Source organism: Poromitra crassiceps, assembly GCF_964638095.1.
Source record: "Poromitra crassiceps genome assembly, chromosome: 11".
Classification (NCBI taxonomy): domain Eukaryota; kingdom Metazoa; phylum Chordata; class Actinopteri; order Beryciformes; family Melamphaidae; genus Poromitra; species Poromitra crassiceps.
In genome coordinates this window covers 47,844,308-47,863,247 of record NC_139643.1, presented here as the reverse complement: position 1 = coordinate 47,863,247, position 18,940 = coordinate 47,844,308, and the positions used below count along the sequence as shown (strand labels likewise).

The 18,940-nt window shown below is 47.1% G+C and overlaps 1 protein-coding gene across 1 annotated transcript in view; it reads left to right on the top strand.

Annotated features, from left to right (window-relative positions):
* Positions 1 to 18,940, top strand: part of hivep1 (HIVEP zinc finger 1) — a 71,721-nt gene extending 52,781 nt beyond the window's left edge. Inside the window, exons 2-8 of the mRNA XM_083645749.1 lie at positions 2,594 to 2,647; positions 8,040 to 13,837; positions 13,958 to 14,091; positions 14,260 to 14,435; positions 15,443 to 15,544; positions 16,377 to 16,939; positions 17,258 to 18,940. Coding sequence (XP_083501875.1) covers positions 2,594 to 2,647; positions 8,040 to 13,837; positions 13,958 to 14,091; positions 14,260 to 14,435; positions 15,443 to 15,544; positions 16,377 to 16,939; positions 17,258 to 18,379 — 7,949 coding nt within the window. The 3' untranslated portion in view covers positions 18,380 to 18,940. The remainder of the gene's footprint in view (positions 1 to 2,593; positions 2,648 to 8,039; positions 13,838 to 13,957; positions 14,092 to 14,259; positions 14,436 to 15,442; positions 15,545 to 16,376; positions 16,940 to 17,257) is intronic.

The window sequence follows — 18,940 nt, the reverse complement described above, 5'->3', positions numbered from 1 at the left end:
ATAAACCCTATAATCATTCCCTGCTGTCCTAATAAGTCCGACCGGCACGCTGACGCAATATTTCTGGTCCTCTCCGATGGCGAGGGATGAAGGCAACGCGCGCTCCTCTTCCTCTTTCCAGTCAGTTGGGACTGTTGATTCCCGGCGTTCCATGTTGTTTTCCATGCTTCACAGTGCCTTGTGCTGCCTTGTGCAGTGACAGTCAGCCCTGGGCGTAGTGTTCCGGACTTAATGGCTCTCATTCAGAATCAGCAGCATGGAGGGGGGGGTCCTGTTTGTGGTGTATTATGTAAGAGGTGCAATACCGTACACAACCACTAATAAGATTTGTGTTGGGCGGTAATCACTTCTGCCTCGGTTTGCCAGTGTGGTCTAATGCAAGACACATGCATCAAGCTGTGCAAACAATGAAGCGTACACACTAGCGAAGATCTGCGCCCCAAATCTCCTAACCGCTAAAATAAGCATTTATTATCTCAAATTGGGTTGCAATAACATAGCCCCTTTGCTGGAGGAAGCGGTAGGGGATTGAGCTGCTGCAGAGCGTGGTGAATACCACTCTCTGCCAGGTGGGGGAGCCGAGGAGAGGGGTGCAGGGCGGTTACTGATCCTCTCCTTTTTGGACGCGCACCAAGCCGGTGTGTCTGTGCCAGGAAAACACAGTCCGCCCCGCTGCCTCTGTCCAGAGGGGGCGCTCTCGCTTCTCACATCGCAGGTCATTTATGTGATTTATTTTATTTCTTTTTTATGCAAACATGCATCAGAAGACGGACACATGCTCGTGATGATTTGCGCCAAACGATACTAAAAGATTCCCCTCTTTTTCCATCTTTATTTCAAATGCGTTCTCGCGCACACAAGGAAAAACAAACAACACTGCCCTCTCTCCCTCCCCATGTGCCTCGGTTGCTGTGTTTCTGCTGGCAGGGTGCCTTTGTTTTGCTCCACGGCAGGCAGGCAGCGCAGGGAGGGGTGGGGACGCATTATGTAATGTGTGGCGTGTGCCTGGGATACAGAGAGAGAGAGAGAGAGAGAGAGAGAGCGATGGAGCAGGGTGTGACTATAGTAACATACACTCAAGATGACATAATCCACTGACCTCGTCCGTGGCCTGCTCGTGTCCCCCTCCCCCCCTCCCCCTCCTCAGAGTATTCCCGGCATCGCGCTGCGATTTTTGGAAAACAGAAGAAGAACATCCTCTTTCACCCTCAATTTGCATTTGTGCAATCTAGGACGAAATTGTTACCATGGGTCCTTCAGGCCTTGTTTTTTGTGTGTGTGTGCATTCTGGTGTGATGGGCAGGGCACAGAAATTGAATTGGTTTATTTTTCCATCTAGTTTCCATGGTCAGAGGAGGCAGAAAAATGTTACAATGTAACCACCCATGTTCCTCTGTGTGTGTGTGTGTGTGTGTGTGTGTGTGTGTGTGTGTGTGTGTGTGTGTGTGTGTGTGTGTGTGTGTGTGTGTGTGTGTGTGTGTGTGTGTGTGCGTGCGTGCGTGCGTGCGTGCTCTTGGTTCCGCCCACGGCCCGGCCTGTGGAAGTGGCCCTGCAGCAGGAGTGGGGGGGGGGGGGGGGGGAGCAGGGTGTGCTGTGCTCACCCTTCTACCCCTCTCATCCCACTGCGTGGTACGCCCCATGCGGGCCACATTAAGCCCTGCTTATATAATTCAAATTGATTACAGTCACACACAGCCAGTGGCCTCCCTCCCACACATCCATATGGTGCACATTACATTGAAACAGGTTCTCCACCTGCTGGATTGGCGGCTGATTATTGTGGCCCCAGCGAATGCAATGAATTTGTCTCCCCCGAGAGGCGAGGGGTGTACGTACGCCGCAATTTGAATATGTAAATGAGCCTGTGGGTAAGTGATATAATAAACTATAAAAGAATAAACAATTTATTTCAAACAGTTAAAACAATACATAAAATGAAAAAACCAATAAACATAACAGTCCAATAGACTTCAGCAAAAGGAAAACTCCAACATAAAGAAAAGGCGAACTGTTTGAAAAGGGGCCAGAAGAAGCCTAGGCTTATCGAGTCCTGCCCCCAAATCATTCATAAACAAAATGATACATCTATATACATGCATATACCAACTCCCACGCTCCTCCACACACGCTCATGTATACACATACATACATACATGTATATATATACACATACGTATACAAACTTACCCATACACACACAATATCATAAATCAACCCACATATCCCTATCAATACTTATTCCTAATAATTGACTTTCCTGTGCACTTAACGCGTATATTTATCATACATATTCACACTGTGGTGGTATTTCTGTTTGCGCACGCATCGCACGTGCAAACGCTGTCTGTGAAACACCCTGGTCGTGATTATGGTAGTTTCCATACGGCTCTCTGGTGCACTCCCTCTGCCGTGGAAGAAGATCTGTTTTCCATTAGAAGGTCCTTCATCCTGCCTGCAGCCGTGTGGGAAGGAGCATCCCCAGTATCATTACTTACATGCTGCCTGGCCTTCTGGTGTTGTGGAGCGCGAGTCTCTCCTGCATCTGTACAGCACTGTCCTTGTGCTGAACCTGCTATCTGTCCTTGTGTTGCAGATAAAATCGAAGAAGCGCAGAAAGAACTGAAAGACCCCCAAAGCTCACAGAAAGGTAAGAGACTTTTTCTTTTTCTTTTGTTATCAAGACCTCGGATTTAAAAATCAATGAGTTTGAGTTTCAACGAGGAAGTGAGAGTGCTTTCACTTTCAGGAGGGTTTGAACTTTCCAGGGGAATTTATCTTCTTCCTCTTCACCACCTGCTTACACTGAGAGAAGGAACCTCAAACAAAACACATTCAGTCTTATCTTAGCAGTACTGAATTGGAAAGGATTCACAGACACAAATCAGTTTGTGTTTTGCATCAGTGGTCTGAAGAAAAAAAAAAAGAAAGTATTATATAATGCGTTTCTCTTTGCACTACTGGTTTGTCAAAATAATTCATATTTTTGTTCCCTGTGTTTGTTTTTATTGAGCCCAAAGTAGCTCGCGCGGTATTATGGTTTCATTTGGTTTAATTGTGCCTTCCCTCTGTGCGGACACTATTTACATAATGTATACTTTTTAGTGGAAGAGTTGAGTAGTTGTGTTTGGCTACTCCAACCTAAGCAGATCCCATTGCTGTGCTATTTCTGCAGCAGCTTCCTGTTTCAGCATCAAAACGTAGCACCGTTCGCTGAAATGATTTTGTAATACAATGTTTATACGATACATTGTTTCTATTTGGTTTCTACATTCCTTGGTCGTTGTTTTGCAATAGCAACATTTTAGACGAGTGGGGGATACAATGTTTTGTTTTTCCATCCCGCTGCTCGGAACATGCTCTCATGTCTCAGCAGGGATTATTACCGTAGTGATCTGTTGATATTCTCATGTTGTGACACATTGAAATGAGCAGGGCGATTATATGATTCTACGTTTTAGAACGGCTGGTAAATATTTAGGGTTCATTCATGTGACCTTTATCTTGAGGGTGCTTTCTCACTGGCGCCCCGGTACCGTTCCCGAGCACACTTGTCCCCAAATTGACCCCAGTTTCGGAACATTTGACAATCTGACAGTGACAGGATCGCACTTGAGAAGGTGGTCTGGGGAGCGCTGTGGCGTGCCCGGGCACGGAAAACACTTGCGAGTGTGGAAGCCAACCGTTCTGAACCACATAGACAACAAACGGGCGACGATAAACTTCCAGGCAATAGTTGATGATGCAAGTGCACTCTGTTCCGTTTCCGAGCGCGGAAGAAACGCTGTAATGTGAAAGCTGACCAGCGGGGGAGAGGGGCGGGGGGGGGCGATCGTTCCAGGGTGCGGAACGGAACAGAACGGAACGAAAGCAATCGTTCCCAGTGAGAAAGCAGCCTAAGTGAGACAGAAGACAGTTCTTTTTTTGTCCATTTTTGTCTAACAAACAATGCAGATGTTCCGGCAAATGATATATTGCTCAGTTTTATTTACGTAAATTAATTAATTAATTAATTGCATAACTGCATTCCTTGCAGTGAATACTGCAGTAAAACTACAGTAATGGCATTCATCTTACACACATGAAGAGCACGTTGCTTAGTTGAGTGGCTTGTTATGTAACTATGTTCAAAATAGAATAGCGAGTTAGCTTAACCCCAGGCAGCTTTATGTTGCCTGAGAAATAACCATTTAAGCTTACCTCATCCTTAACTAACTTTGAAAAAAGAAGAATAAAAAAATAATCCCAGTTTATTTGCAGGACGTGCGAGCTTTCACTGACTCACCCGCTGTCAATGAGATCGGGTGGAGACGTGAGAAAGGATTAAAACCTAATAAGAATATCTCAATCCCCTTCTCAAAATACAGCAAGCACTGAAGTCACTACTGTACGTGTCAAAGGTTAATCCTGTTGACAAGCTACTTTTTAAAAGAAGCTCCTTCTATCAATAGCTCTTCCATACTGGACCACCACCATGGCATGACTATTTTCTGTTTCCAAATGATATGCTTGCTACAGTCATGGAATTTGAAAACTGTGCTTCCCAGGCCCGGAAAAGTGATGGAAAATGACCAGTCACCTAATTTCCATGGAACAACATGTGATTGGTCGGTTGGCGGTGGGGGCGGAAGGGGGGGGGGATTCATGTTCAGGTCGCTACTCGTTGATAGAGATGACCTTTGACAATATAAAAAGGCAAAATAATACATTTACTGAATAGATAGGTTTTAGTTGGTAGTGGTGTCTAGTCAAATGTTGTTTTGTTTTTTTTGATTTTTTTACATTTTATTGAAATGTACATCTATACATGATAGATATTGTTTGTTTATATTGTACTTTTTTTTATATTATAATAAATCCTCGGATTTAAGTTGCAGACATGTAAACGTTTCTGTGAACCGTCCAAATTAAGCCTTTTCCATGTCTTTCAGTGACTCCACTGTTGTTGCTACAAAAGGTCCCTCTTTGTAATGTGTGATTTAGAACGGTTCGAGTATCATAGGGTTTGCCTGTGGAGAACTATGATGTTGGTTGTATGCTGCTTTCAAAGGTCTTGTGTTGCATGTCTGTGTGCAGAATGGATTAACTTATGTAAAGACAAGGCGTTCCTCGGATCTAATTATGCCCGAGCCCCGGAGGAATCCTGACCTCATCTTGGGAAATACCTCCACAAGCCAGGAAACTGTGACAGGGCCAGGCTGAACTTACGCAACATGTCCTTAAAAACCACATGCCCAAATCAGCCTTGTAGGGTGTATATAATGTGTATATAATGTGTATATAATGTGTATATATGACACATTGTGTGGGACATCCTGGATGGGTGCGTCTGTTTAAAAACAGTGCAGTGTTGTTGACTCAGACACTGATGGTAGTTTGTCTGTAGTACCATGGCATGGAGTACGGTAGCGGATAACCAGTGCGAGCAACTGCAAGGTTTTCCTTTTTTTGAACAGCCAAGGGTCCACAGGTCGACATTATTAGAAAAACGCAAAATGAAGAAAGGATTTCTTTTTACATGCAATGAAGCGTGAGCACAGCAGAAGAGGAAAAGACAGAAGGGAGTGCTGATGGTTCACTTATATCTGTGTAAAGAATGTATCCTCACCAACTATTCAAGAACAGCTAGTGAGGAAACACAGATGAAAAGACAGAGCGTAGGCAATTACCTTCGGTGAAAAGATGTCCTGATTTGATCTAACTTGATTTGGAATGGTAGGCTCTTTATCCAAGTTAGCGGTACACCACTTTAATGGCTGTCGTCTACAACATTGTTGTTATATAATAGCGTTGAATGTTATTCATTATGTAATTGTATAGCACTCGTATCGTGCATGTATGTCTTCAATACCATTATTTCAATTGCTTGTTTTATTAGAAAAGTTGCACTGATATGTAACAAAGCAATTAGAATGCTAGTCCTGTTGCAGCCTTAAACTAACCATGAACTAATATGAGTTTGATCGATCTCTATTGGTGACAAAAGAATTGCAACAATGTAATGTAATGACAGTAGAAATTAGTAAGCATATGGTTCATAGATGACTGATCATGATGCAAAATACTGTAATAATACTACTTTGTCCTTTCTTTCTTTTTTGGCTTGAGGGGGAAATGTCATATAATAATATAATGTTGGTGTTGTGCCAAAATGTATATCTCCTGAAATGTGTGTTTCCATGGTGGTGGTGTGTGCTGCTTTTGCCTTTGATGTGTGTTTTGACACCGCACAAGGAAATGATCATAGGAAAAAGTGTGCTTAACCCATTGATACCTGATGGAGCATTTGTGTGTGTATCCCTTTACTGTAAGACCGCGAACCGCGTGACGCGGTCTTAAAGGGATACACACACAAATGAGGGATATAAACGCAAATGCTGCATCAGGTATCAATGGGTTAATAAATGATGTAATGTCAACAAAACATATAGACTGATCATTTCCTCGCAGATTCGATGGACACTTGTTGTTTGAGATAATGAGACCATAAACAAACAAGCTTGATCTCTGATCATTAGGAGGGAACTACAGCAGACTGCAGTATTGTACTTCTGACTACAATAGAATCTTATATACAGTGATGCTGTGAATGCAAGAGTGATGAAACTATTCCCTCCAGTCGGTCAGTTTAAGATATAGCAACCTCCATTATAAAGAAAAAAATCTATTATATTTTCAATGGAACATTAATTGTATGCTTTTTCCACTTAACACATTAAGTGCCAGAGACGACCTAACTCGTCTTACATAATCCAGCGCTTAAGTGCCAAGGACGAGCTAACTCGTCTTACATAAACATTTTTTTTTTTTTGACGGTGGTACATCAATCAACAACTTTTACATCTTCGAGATCACTATTGGAGCAAGATAATGTGTATAATCTATTTTACCGACCCACTAAGTGTTGACAGTGCTCCCCCAGACGACCGAAATCAAAGAAAAAACTGCCGCGGGACCAAGCCGTTCAAGGAAATGCCGTGGCGATTTCACAGTAATCCATTCAAGACTTGTCTTGCCTGAGAGCGGCCGCGCACCGGCAGCAGCACACAGAGAGCGGAGAGCGATTTGCAAAATAGATCATAGGTGAAACACACTTTGAAACACCTCAGAAAGGCCAGAATCAACATCTGCCCATCGCCCACGCATTCCCCGGCCCATCTTGACTCGCACAAGGAGCGTCTGCACGCAGGCAAGCAGGCAGGCAGGCACACAGGCAGGCAGCAGCAAAAGCGCTTCTGACACGCCCGCTGTACAGCCAGGAGGACACAAGACACACGGAGGGAGGAGTTTGAATGAGAGGGGTGTTTCCTGTTGTTATGGAGGAAATTACTGTTCAAAACTATTGTTTAGAATGTCTGACGGTCTTACTGATGCCAAAAATGAATGGTTAAAGTGACTGTTTCACAAAAAGCCATTTATCTCTGAATAAATTTCCAGACGCTGAAACCATGCTGTACTCAACGGCTAATATCTACATAACTACTAACTCTGCAAACTAACTCTTTTAGACAGAGAAAGCACACATTCTATTAGTTATTTTTAGATGATTGGTGTTCATGAATTCTTAACAGAAAAGAATCCTCGTCTGTTTCTAAAATGAGCCAGAATCGTCAAAAACACCCCTGGCACAACTTACCTACAGGAATGAAAACATGGCTGGCATTCAATGTGTTAAAATACCTTATCCTAATGTTGCTTTAGTACTACTTGATTTGATATATATTGTAAATGTACTGAAATGTACAGTACCAGTGTTTCTTCATTATATTTGTAGAAGCAAATACAAACAAGTGTAAACACATTCTAAAATCTGAGCGTCAAATTGTCAATTTAAGTGCTTTTAGTTTCATGAGCAAATAAGGGAGTTCCAACAATTCAGCACATGAAATGTACAGCATTTTCTCAGTAGTGACTTTCTTGGTCCCTATGCCCATACGGTGTGGTTGGAAAGGTTTTGAAAAAGTAATGCATAGAAATGTACTCTTTAGCTTGACATGGCGTAATGGGTTATCGACTCATCTCGTCTGTGTTTGTATTCACAGGGACATCTGAAAGCAGTCGCAGAAATGCAGATAACATAAAAGGCCTGAAGAGGAAAAAGGTGGTTGGAGAGAATCAGCTCAAGAAAATTCCCAAATCCCCAGTGAAGAAGCCCCTGCAGTCAAAAACATCAGGAGCCACAACCACGGAAACGACGCCTTCCTGCTCCGCCTACCCCAACAGTCCTTCGCACAATCCCTCCAGGGCACCAGGTGGCATCAGAGACCCAGAATATGCCCAAGCGCTCGCAGCATCCCCCGAGGAAGGGGCATCCTCCACTGAGCATGAAAGGCTGAAGCAAGGAGAAGCTTCCTGTCCAAGGCCATCGTCTCTGGATCCCATCAGTGGGGAAGAGGGCTGTTCCGTTGCAGCTGAAGCGTGTCAGCCCAAGGACAGCACGAGCAGCAACCCCAGCTTTGACGGAGATTCCTACCACACCAGTGCTCCCCTGGACGTTCTACTAAAAGCCATGGAGCCTGATTTTAAAAACTGCTTGCAACCTACAGCCATTGGAATACCAGCTTCCGCCCTCGCTGCTCAGTCCAGTAGTGACGCAAAAGCAATGTCAATGTCACCAGCTTTTGGCCTCCAGGCTCAACCTTCCCACATGCAGACGTATTATCTTGACAAACAAGGTAACGTCATTGGCGTTGCAGGACCACTACAGGGTAATATGCAGACGTCTGCCCAGGGTTCTCCCCTGCAATCGTCTCCGCACGCTACACCACATTTTATACCTGCTGCTTCGAATCAGGAGAAGCCCAGCTTGCACATGGGCTTTGGTACCGGCCCGTCCGCCATAACTCACGCACCCGTTCCCTCGGGCTCCAATGCCTTGCCACAAAGCCAGCCGCCAGTTGTGCACACGTGCCAGTCCCTCTCGGCCAGCGTTCCCAGCACCATTCAGGTCCCGGTGACACCTGGCTGCAACCAGGTCCAGATGGCAACGCTTATGAACTTTGGTGCCGAGCAGGTGGCTAAGGACCAGAAGCCCAAGAAGCCGGGGAAGTACGTGTGTGAATACTGCAGTCGGGCATGTGCCAAACCCAGCGTGCTGCTCAAACACATCAGGTCTCACACGGGAGAAAGACCATACCCCTGCGTCACGTGTGGTTTCTCATTCAAAACAAAGAGCAACTTATACAAGCATAAGAAATCGCACGCTCACGCTATAAAACTGGGCCTGGTCGCACGTTCCGAATCCGGAGGTGGATCGCTCTCCCAAGAGTCGGACAAAGCCCTCGGGACACATTCCGAGGCGGAGGAGAGCGGGGACAGTGATGAGGAAGGGAGCACCGCGGACCTGGACCCCGACTCGTCGCAGAGCAGTGTGACGGCTTTGTCTGAAAGTAGTTTGCAGAGTGCGGGTACAGCTCAGGCGAGCCACGGGGAAGCAGACTCGGCGGCTGTCTACGAGTCAATGAAACCAGCCTCTGGTCAGAGGGGTTATGAGCCCAAAGTGACGGCCGCACTTCCAAAAGTGGTCGTTTACCCAGTGAACGTCTCCCCGCTGAGAGCAGATAGCCCCAGGGTTACAGATCCGGCGCCCGAGCAAGCCGCCGCACAACGGCAACGAGACTTCCAGACGGCCAATCTGAGATCCAGCATCACGGTCCTGTCTTCTCTGAAAGAGGTGGACTGTACGAATCCTTCGCTAGATGTTGTGAGCGAAGACGAGGACCAACATTGCAAGTCTCCACTGTTCGGTGGACACGCGCAGCTTCAGAGGCAACAAGCGACAGACTTCTCTCAGCAGCAACAGGCCAAGTGCCTACTTAGTCCTCGCAGTTTAGGGAGTACCGACTCCGGCTACTTCTCACGCTCTGAAAGTGCTGACCAGGCCATGAGTCCCCCGAGTCCATTTGTCAAGATAACTCCACCAGTAGAGATAGACATTTCCAAGAGCACACTTCCCAATCTCCCTCCTGTGGTCGCCGCGGTAATGCATGTAGCAGCTGAGGAGAAGCCACGAGTCACACAGGGACAGATGCGTCCGCCGTTGGAAGTCAAGGCACTCTCTCTGGAGGAGCGGATTTCAAAGTTGATTTCGGATAATGAGGCAGTGGTTGACAACAAGCAGCTGGACAGTGTCAAACCACGAAGGACATCTCTCTCGAGGAGAGGTAGCATAGACTCCCCGAAATCATACATATTCAAAGACTCTTTTCAGTTTGACCTTAAACCGATGGCAAGAAGATCGAGTTCCAGCTCAGACATCCCCAAGTCCCCATTCACCCCAACAGATAAATCAAAGCCAGTATTTCTTCTCTCTGTACCTCCTCAATACCCACCAATGGATTGTTTGCCAATAACAAGGAGTAACTCTATGCCTACTACACCGGGACACTCTGCGCTTCCCCTTAATGTTGCCCCCCAGCCCCACCCTTTACGAATTTGTCAGTCATTTGATGACAAAATTAGTTCACTGAATGATGACGTATTTTCATCAGCTCCATCGACCCCAAATCCAGCAATACATTCTCGTACCTTAGTGAGGCAAGTAGCAGTGGAGGACTTCTCCACGAGTGAGGGGCATGTTATCCCTTGTGTCCGGTCCATGGACGAGGGCTATCATGGTTTCAGTAATTCCATAGAGATGATGCCACGAAGCAGATCTTTTGAGCACAGTCAGGACAGGAACAGAAAGCCCCAGCAGAATAAAGGCACAATGTACGAGTGTGAGACCTGTCGCAACCGGTACAGAAAGTTAGAGAATTTTGAAAATCACAAGAAATTCTATTGCTCTGAGCTTCATGGTCCAAAAAACAAACCGATCACTCTTAAAGAAACCGAGCAAGATGTTTTTCAGGTTAACATGCAGCAGCCCTTAATCCCCAGATCAACAGGCATCTCAGGAATACTCGATCAACAGACATCGATTAGAAAGAGAAGGAAAATGAAGAGTGTTGGAGATGACGACGACCAATCTCCAACCGACACCATTCCTCCTTGCTCTGTCAGTTTTGATACATGTCAGCTGCCAACGGCTCTGGCAGGTCGGCCATTTTCTCAGCACGGTGCCATGGTAGACAGACAGCCTAAAAACAACCAGACACAACTACCTCAGGTCCAGCTTGCAGCACGAGGTATAGATACTTCAGATTCCAGACTGTCACCAATACGAGAGGCCCAGATTAGCATGTCTACTAAAGTAGACCTGCAGAGGCAAGGCAGTGGTACTTCGGTCATTAGGCACACCAACTCACTCAGCAGACCCAATTCATTTGAGACATCAGAATCTTTTGACAGGGCGTCTCCTGTTGATAGTATAGAAAAAGAGGCCCAGCACAAGGTCAAAACAGATGCTATAGCAAATGTTTCAATTGAGAGCTACCGTGACAAAATGTCTATACCCAAGTGTGTTGACTATGGGAAACAAAGGATGGAACATTTACCTGATGACATAGTAGTAGTAGTAGTTGGTGAAAGCTCTACTACCCCTGTCCACCAGTCTCGTCTGGTTCGGCAAAACAATATCCAGGTTCCCGAAATTCTGGTCACAGAGGAACCAGACAGAGAACACGAAACACAGAGCACCGAGCCAGCAGATAAGCCTGCAGATACCTTCAATTGGCCTCAGAGAAGTGAGAGTTTGTCCAAATTGCCAGCGGAGAAACTCCCACCCAAAAAGAAGAGAATTCGTCTTGCTCAAATGGACCAATCCTCAGGTGAATCCAGTTTTGAGTCTAACCTCTCGCGAAGTCTCAGCAGGGACAGTAGTCTTTCCCGCTGCTCCAGCATTTCAGCCTCTTTTGACCGAGAAGAGACGTCCAGAGCAGAGAGCCCTTCTAGAGGGGAGTTTGTCAGCAAACTGCCAGAGCCTCAAGGGTTACCAACAGCCTTCAACACACTTGGTGTGCCTGGCACCATGAGGCGCGCTGCATCTGAACAGATCACTTGTACACAACCCTCTGTGGAGATTTCATCTGACTATCGTAGCAAGTCCTTTGACTGTGGCAATGTGTCTCCCAGCAGACCCTTGTCCCCAGTTGGTCAGCCCAAAAGTGCGCAGACTTCCCAAGTTGCCCAGGTGCCACTCATCGAAAGACGACGGGGGCCATTAGTTCGTCAGATGTCTTTAAAGATAGGTCCAGAAAGTCAGCCAACTGTCCGTAAAAATATCATACCTCTGGAGAAACTTAGCATTACAAATGTAAGGTCTCTAAGTCAGAACCGATCCCAACAGATCCATATTGCCAATAAGCCCACCATGGCTCAGCCTTTTATCTTGCATTCTGGAGAACCAGCCTTGCAGAAGAATGAGCAAATGGTGCAAAGCATTAATTTGGGTAACCCAACTCAGCAGCCTCAAGTCCATGGCCTTCCACACCCTTGGCATCAAACATCAAGGGTTCAGATATGCCAAAAGATACAGCCACCTCTGAGCCAGATCTCGATCTGTCGTGAACATATCCCAAATAAGTCAGACTCTGAAGAAAGGAAAAGTTTTGTGCCCAAATACCAACTGCATTGTCCTGCTCCGAGAGGAAGCCAAACATTTTCATTCTCTAGCACCCAGGGAACTCAAATAGCTATACCAGTTTTAACAATACCTATTGCCAATCAGATTTTGAGTGTTTCAAAGTCTTCAGATGTACTGAAAAATGTCTATGTTGCTCATCAGAGTCATCAGGCTTCTGAGATTAAGACACAGGCCGTTGTTTTGCCAGGTGGACAACAAAGGGACCCGTTCAATCAGACCCAAACAGGTGCTGCCCCATTGCCACAGATACTGATAACCCACGAGCAGATGAACCCTGCACCTTATGTGTCCAATAAGAACAGCCTCTCATCCATTCACACTGTAGATAGCCACATCCAAACTGCACCGACTGTAAATAAGGATAGAACTCAAAGTCACCGCGTTAGCACTCATAACCTGACGGGAGAAAGAGCGCCTTCTCTCGGGTCTTTACATTGCACGCAGAAACTGGCGTCGGTCAACCTGTGTCCACAGCAGGAGCCCACTGCCTCGAGCAAACGAATGCTGTCCCCTGCCAACAGCTTGGACATCTACATGGAGAAGCACCAGAAGCGGGCGAAGGATGAACATGGTGTTGCCTGTCTCACCGATGGCAGGTCAGTCAATTATCTGAACTCCAAGATGGCCGAGGTGACTCGACAGCGGAAGCTGACACTGGTCAGGCAGGTTTGCACCACTGAACCAGCGGACAGTCCCATTGAAACGGAGGCCCCACCATTGCCCCAGAATAAAGTAGATGGGGAGAAGGACTCGGAGGCTCATGATGATTCGAAGCCGATGTCACCCGACAGCGCTGCGCTGGAAAAACACACAACTACTCTAGTTCCTCAGGAGCCAGGCGCTGCGTTGAACACAGCGCCAGGTAGCCACAGCACTTCCACCCCAGCTAATCGCACTCTGAAGCCTCAAGACAAAGCTGAGGAGCAGAGATGGACTCCGGCCAAATCTCCAATAAGGCCGTCCAGTTTCCAAGGTGGTCAGGTGAAACTGAGCTCGTTTGTTTCTGTGGTCAACACAAAGGACAGCCATCGCCTGTCTTTCCCCAGCCTGAAGACTGCCACCACCTTCACATGGTGTTTTTTGATGAAGAGGAAACCACTCCATGTTCCACAGACTGACCTGAAGATCTCAGCATATGCTGCCTGGATCGTCAGCCCCAACAACCCTAACCCGCTCGGGCTGCCCACCAAGGTGGTGATGTCTCTGTTTGACTCCAAGCAGACCTCCAAGAAAATACACTACACCTCGGCAATACGGACGAGTGGGAAATCTGATATCTTGTCTTACTCCGGCATGCTGAAAGACATCATGCCCAGGGTAAGAACAAAACAATTATTTGCAAAGTTGTAATAATCTAGCACATTATGTGTTGCATTGCATGATAGAAGTGTGTAAAAAAAAACATATATTACAGTAGATAATTTCATCTCTTTGCAGGTACTAATAACCCAGAAGTCTATAACAGCTGAAAACAGAAGCAAAGTACAACCAGAGACTCAGCCCAACAATGAGTCAGACAAGGACGTGTCATCCAAAACAGAACCAAGGCGGGTCAAAATATTCGATGGAGGGTATGTACATAAGCAATAAAGAAATAGTATTACATGCTAACTCGCTTACTTACTTATTTACTCACATAATTACTTATTTATTCAAAATTTAAAAAATAAATACTTTCATACGCTTGCCTTGCCAATGTACAGTGTTCATGTCTAATGGGTCCATTTCTAACCTTGCAGATACAAATCTAATGAAGAGTATGTTTACGTGCGGGGGCGCGGGCGCGGTAAATACATCTGTGAGGAGTGTGGGATCCGCTGTAAGAAACCCAGCATGCTGCGCAAACACATCCGCACCCACTCTGATGTCCGGCCGTACCACTGTGTCCACTGCAACTTCTCCTTCAAGACCAAAGGTTAGAAGAGCAAACTGCTTGACTTTCTTTGTTTCAGTGTTTCAAAGCAACATAGAGATGTTTTTGTGACTATTTACATTTTGATCTTCGGAAAATTGCAAGTTAAACCCCCTTGATTAACTACTACAGAGTAGAGGTGGGGGGGGGGGGTCAGGGGTTGTGATGTATTCTTCATATTTAATATAGATGGGATTTTACAAACCATAACCTTTTTCAGAACAATTGTTTTGGAGTGAAGTACGGAAAAAAAGAACATTTCTTAAATGAATTGGTCCTGGACTTATACTTATATCTAGGACCCATTTCTGGCTGGTTTTCTGGCTGGTTAGGGGCGACGGGTAACTCGCCCAGCTGATTTCTCATTGACTCCTCCTTGCACGGGATTCTATGTATAACGTCTCTTACAAGCACATAAGCACCTTATGCGGCTGGTAGCAACACGTTATAATGTCGGAATGTTGATGATATGTGTATGCTTTTTCTTTCTTTTCCTTTCCTGTGACTGAGCTTGTTTGTCTTTGTTTTTGTTTTTCTGTGTTCTGAAAAAAATGGAAAATAAAAATTTGAAGAATATATATATATATATATATATATATATATGTATACGGTATATGTATACACGAACATGAACATTCAATCAGACTGTTGTACAATTTTCATTATCACAATTTAGGCCTACAACCCCCCCCCCCCCCCCCCCTAGAGTTAAATTATAATTTTTTCCCTGTGAGGAGCTCTGGAATGAAAGATGTTTTAGCGCCTCTTAAAACCAAGACAGTATGATTCACCAAGTCTTTATCGAACGGGCCTGCCCACGCGACACTGCAGAACAGTACTCGGTGTCAGAGCAGCCCACGTCTCCTTTTAAAAATGTCTTCGTCAGTTACTCACCCTTTACATGCAGCCTTGCCCAAAGACGCCCCTTCTCTTACATAAACTCCCTCTGTGCTATTGTTCAAGCTCCGCCCACCCGTAAGACCTCGCCGCCTCTCTTCCCCACTTTGCAGGGAATCTGACCAAGCACATGAAATCCAAGGCCCACAGTAAGAAGTGCCTGGAGATGGGCGTGCCTGAAGGTCTCATCGAGGATCAGGACGCAGACGACTCTGGTACAGTGTTTCATTTCTCCGCCTTCGACCTAGAGGGAAAATAACACAGGGGGACATTGTGTGCTGCTATGAAGCTATATCTCGCTAACGTCGAGACAACGCGCATGGCATCGTTAAAACTAAGCAAACGTGAATAAACAATTTTGTCTGTTGGTTCGATGGTTTATTGCCGGTACATTGTTATTGTCTTATTGGGTGAATCCAGCAAGGTTTCGTTTAGACTCTTTTCATAATAATTATGTATTCAAACAACAGGATTCTTTAAATAGCTCTCCTGATAATGACTAGTGATATGAAATGGGGGGATTGTCCCTGCTTGTGCACTGTGTAGCTATGCCGATCAATAGCTGTGCCCGTGGTCTCATTAGAAATTGTACATGCAGCTTGTTCCACGAGCGCGTGTGGGCGGCGTGCACAGCGTTTAGAAAGAGGAAATTGCTGCGTCTAATTTTAGAAAAAAAAGAAGAGAAGCTGCCTGAAAGTATTCTATGGTCCCAGTCTCTCTAGAAGCGTGTTTGTTTTTCCTCCTCTGCCCGTGATGGAGCAGCTCAGGGGGCTTATGGTGGTCTAGGAGGGTGTGGTGGAAGCCCACTACTGCGACATTCCAACTCTGCGTCGTGGTCTTTTTCAGCGTTGATTTTCTCTGTGTGAGAGAAACCTCGATAAGAATGTTGGATTGTTTAAATGAATGAAGATGGTTTAAATGCCGCCTGATATCTCATCTTTTATGCATGAGCCGTGATGACTAATATGCTCTGTAGAATAACAAGATGGCCTTCCTTCCTTCCTTCTTTCCTTCCTCCTCACGTCTCACGTTTTCTCTCACCTGCAGGCGACCACAGCCAGGTGGGCAGCGCCGACCGTCCCGATTCCGACGGCGACGAGTCCGAGGGCCCCGACGACGAGGAGAACGACGACAACGAGGAGGAAGAGGAGGACAGCCAGGCCGAGTCTGGCCTGTCCACCAACCCCTCGGTCTCTGCCAGCCCGCAGCACATCCCCTCCAACCAGGCCGAGGTCCCTCCCAGTGCCCTCCTGGCCCAGATGTCCATCAGCTCAGCCCCCTTCGCCCAGTGCCAGCCTCCAGCGTGTGACTACCAGCCTCCAGCGTTTGACTACCATCCTCCAGCGTGTGACTACCAGCCTGTCGCCATGTGGAGCCACGTGTCCCTGTGCAAGCAGATGTCCATCTCGGGCTCCTGCTCCAGCCCTGGTCCCCTCCCTCACTCTCCCCCGCCCGTCAACCCCGTCTCAGATGCCTACACCTCAGACACAGAGTCAGTGCACATGATGAGCCCTGTGTCACCGTGCAGGCAGATGTCCATCGACTACCCTGACTTTGATGTGCCCCCTAGTCCCCCCGTGCCGGGCAAGGGGGGCTCCAAGCTCGGCCAGGTGAGACCCATGTACTTCTCGTTGACATCTCTCTCCACCGCTCCCTGTCTGTCTCCCTTCACTTTCTTTCCTATCCATACCTTTACCTTGAAATCCTGCATGCCAGGCACTTCCACAAAGCTCCTGTGAATGTTCTATTAAGGTGAATAGTCTTAACGCTGATTAGCCCGATTTCTCGACTTGGAGGCTTTGTTCAGATAGTGTTAGCGCCCTCTAGCGTCTACTCCATATCTCATCGCAAGGATTTTATTTGACCATGATTAAGGCAAGTGTGATTGGAGATTCCATCTCTCACTCACTCTCTCTCCCTCCTCACAGGATGGCTCGTCCGCCCCTCCCATCGCGCCGACAAGCGAGTCAGGTGTGCCAGTGGACCGCAGCACTCAAACCTCCTGCTATGTCTCCCACGGTCCCATGCACTTTCCCCCACAGGGCCTATCCCAGGTACCAGGAGCAGGGCCCCACACGCACCTGTTCAGCCACCTGCCCCTGCACTCCCAGCAGCCATCTCGCTCCCCCTACAGCATGGTTCCAGTCGGGGGGATCCAGCTGGTGCCTGCTGGCCTGGCAGCTTACTCCACCTTTGTGCCGATCCAAGCGGGCCCGGTCCAGCTCACCATCCCGGCGGTGAGCGTCATCCACAGGAACAGCAGCCCGCTGCCAGCCCCCCGCATGTCCCCCCAGCCGGAGGGCTCTCACGCCCTCACGCCCCTCGTGGTGCAGGAGCCCATCAGTAGCCTCGTGCCCTGCTTCCCCCTCGGGCAGGTCGCCGGCCTGCACGCTCGGACTCTACAGCCCGTGGGTTTGGAGACGCTCAACCTAATGGGCCTGACCAACACAGGCCTGGCCTCGGCCCAGCTGCTGCCCCAGCAAGGGCTCACCCTGGGGCTGCAGGTTTTAGCTGCCAGCCCCACCTCGCAAAGCAGCACTGGCCCCCAGACGCACATCCCTGGCCTGCAGATAGTCAACATCGCCCTGCCTGCCCTCCTCCCCTCCCTCAGCCCTCTGTCCACCCTCGGTCCTCTCGCCGGGCCGTACGAGAGGCAGGGCAGCGCAGAAGCTCTGGGAGCCCAGTCATCTCAAACGGAACATGGGCTTGGTCCTTCATGGAGCTGCACGTCTGCTTCACCACCACCCGCCCCTCTGATGGTCAGCGGCCCGCCACAAGAGACCTCGGCCAGCAGGCCTAGCCCGAGAGCAGAGCTTACACAGACTGTGGAGGAGGAGAGGGGTAAATCCCTACTACTACAACAACAGCAGCAGCAGCCATCACCCGCTCCAGAGAGTGGAGCAGACAATTCTAAGCAGACACCAGTTGGGGGCGCCGGCGATCCTGCACCTCCAAGGCCACTGCCCTTGTCCTCCTGGCATAAGCCGGTAACTGATGACTATAACGAGGCGTCCAGTGATGACGAAGACAGACTGGTCATCGCCACCTGAAAAGGCCCCAATGGCAAAGCTCTTCTTCTTTGTTCTCTTTTTGTAATGCTTGTCACTTTGTAAGACTGAAAACACTTCTTCTTCAGGGGTTTGTTTCTTTGCAAATCGCCTTTCAAAGCACAGATACTGACATTCATATTGTACGTGCAATCATATGATGATTATAATGATGACCAATCATTTTATTTTTACTTTTTTTGTCAGCTCCAGACAATTTCTTTTTTGTACATGTTGTATAGACAATTGTGCCTTTTTGGAGTTTCTTGTTTAGGAACCTGTACATAATTTCCTTCTAAATTCAGTAGTTGCTTGTGTTTATTTCAAAAATAATGAAAGTAGAAGGAGAGATGACAATGGAGGATATCTGTTTTATTTTGGAGAATTTGTCATTCGTAAAATTTAAGGAAAATAAATAAATGTTGTACTGGTATATGTACATTTCTATGGATTTTGGGGCAATGTTTCTGTGTACAGATGTTGTGTTCAACTATTTATTATATTCCATCTAGTGCCCATTATGACTCATAAGTCCATAGGTATGTGCATTATGGTAGCTTTACA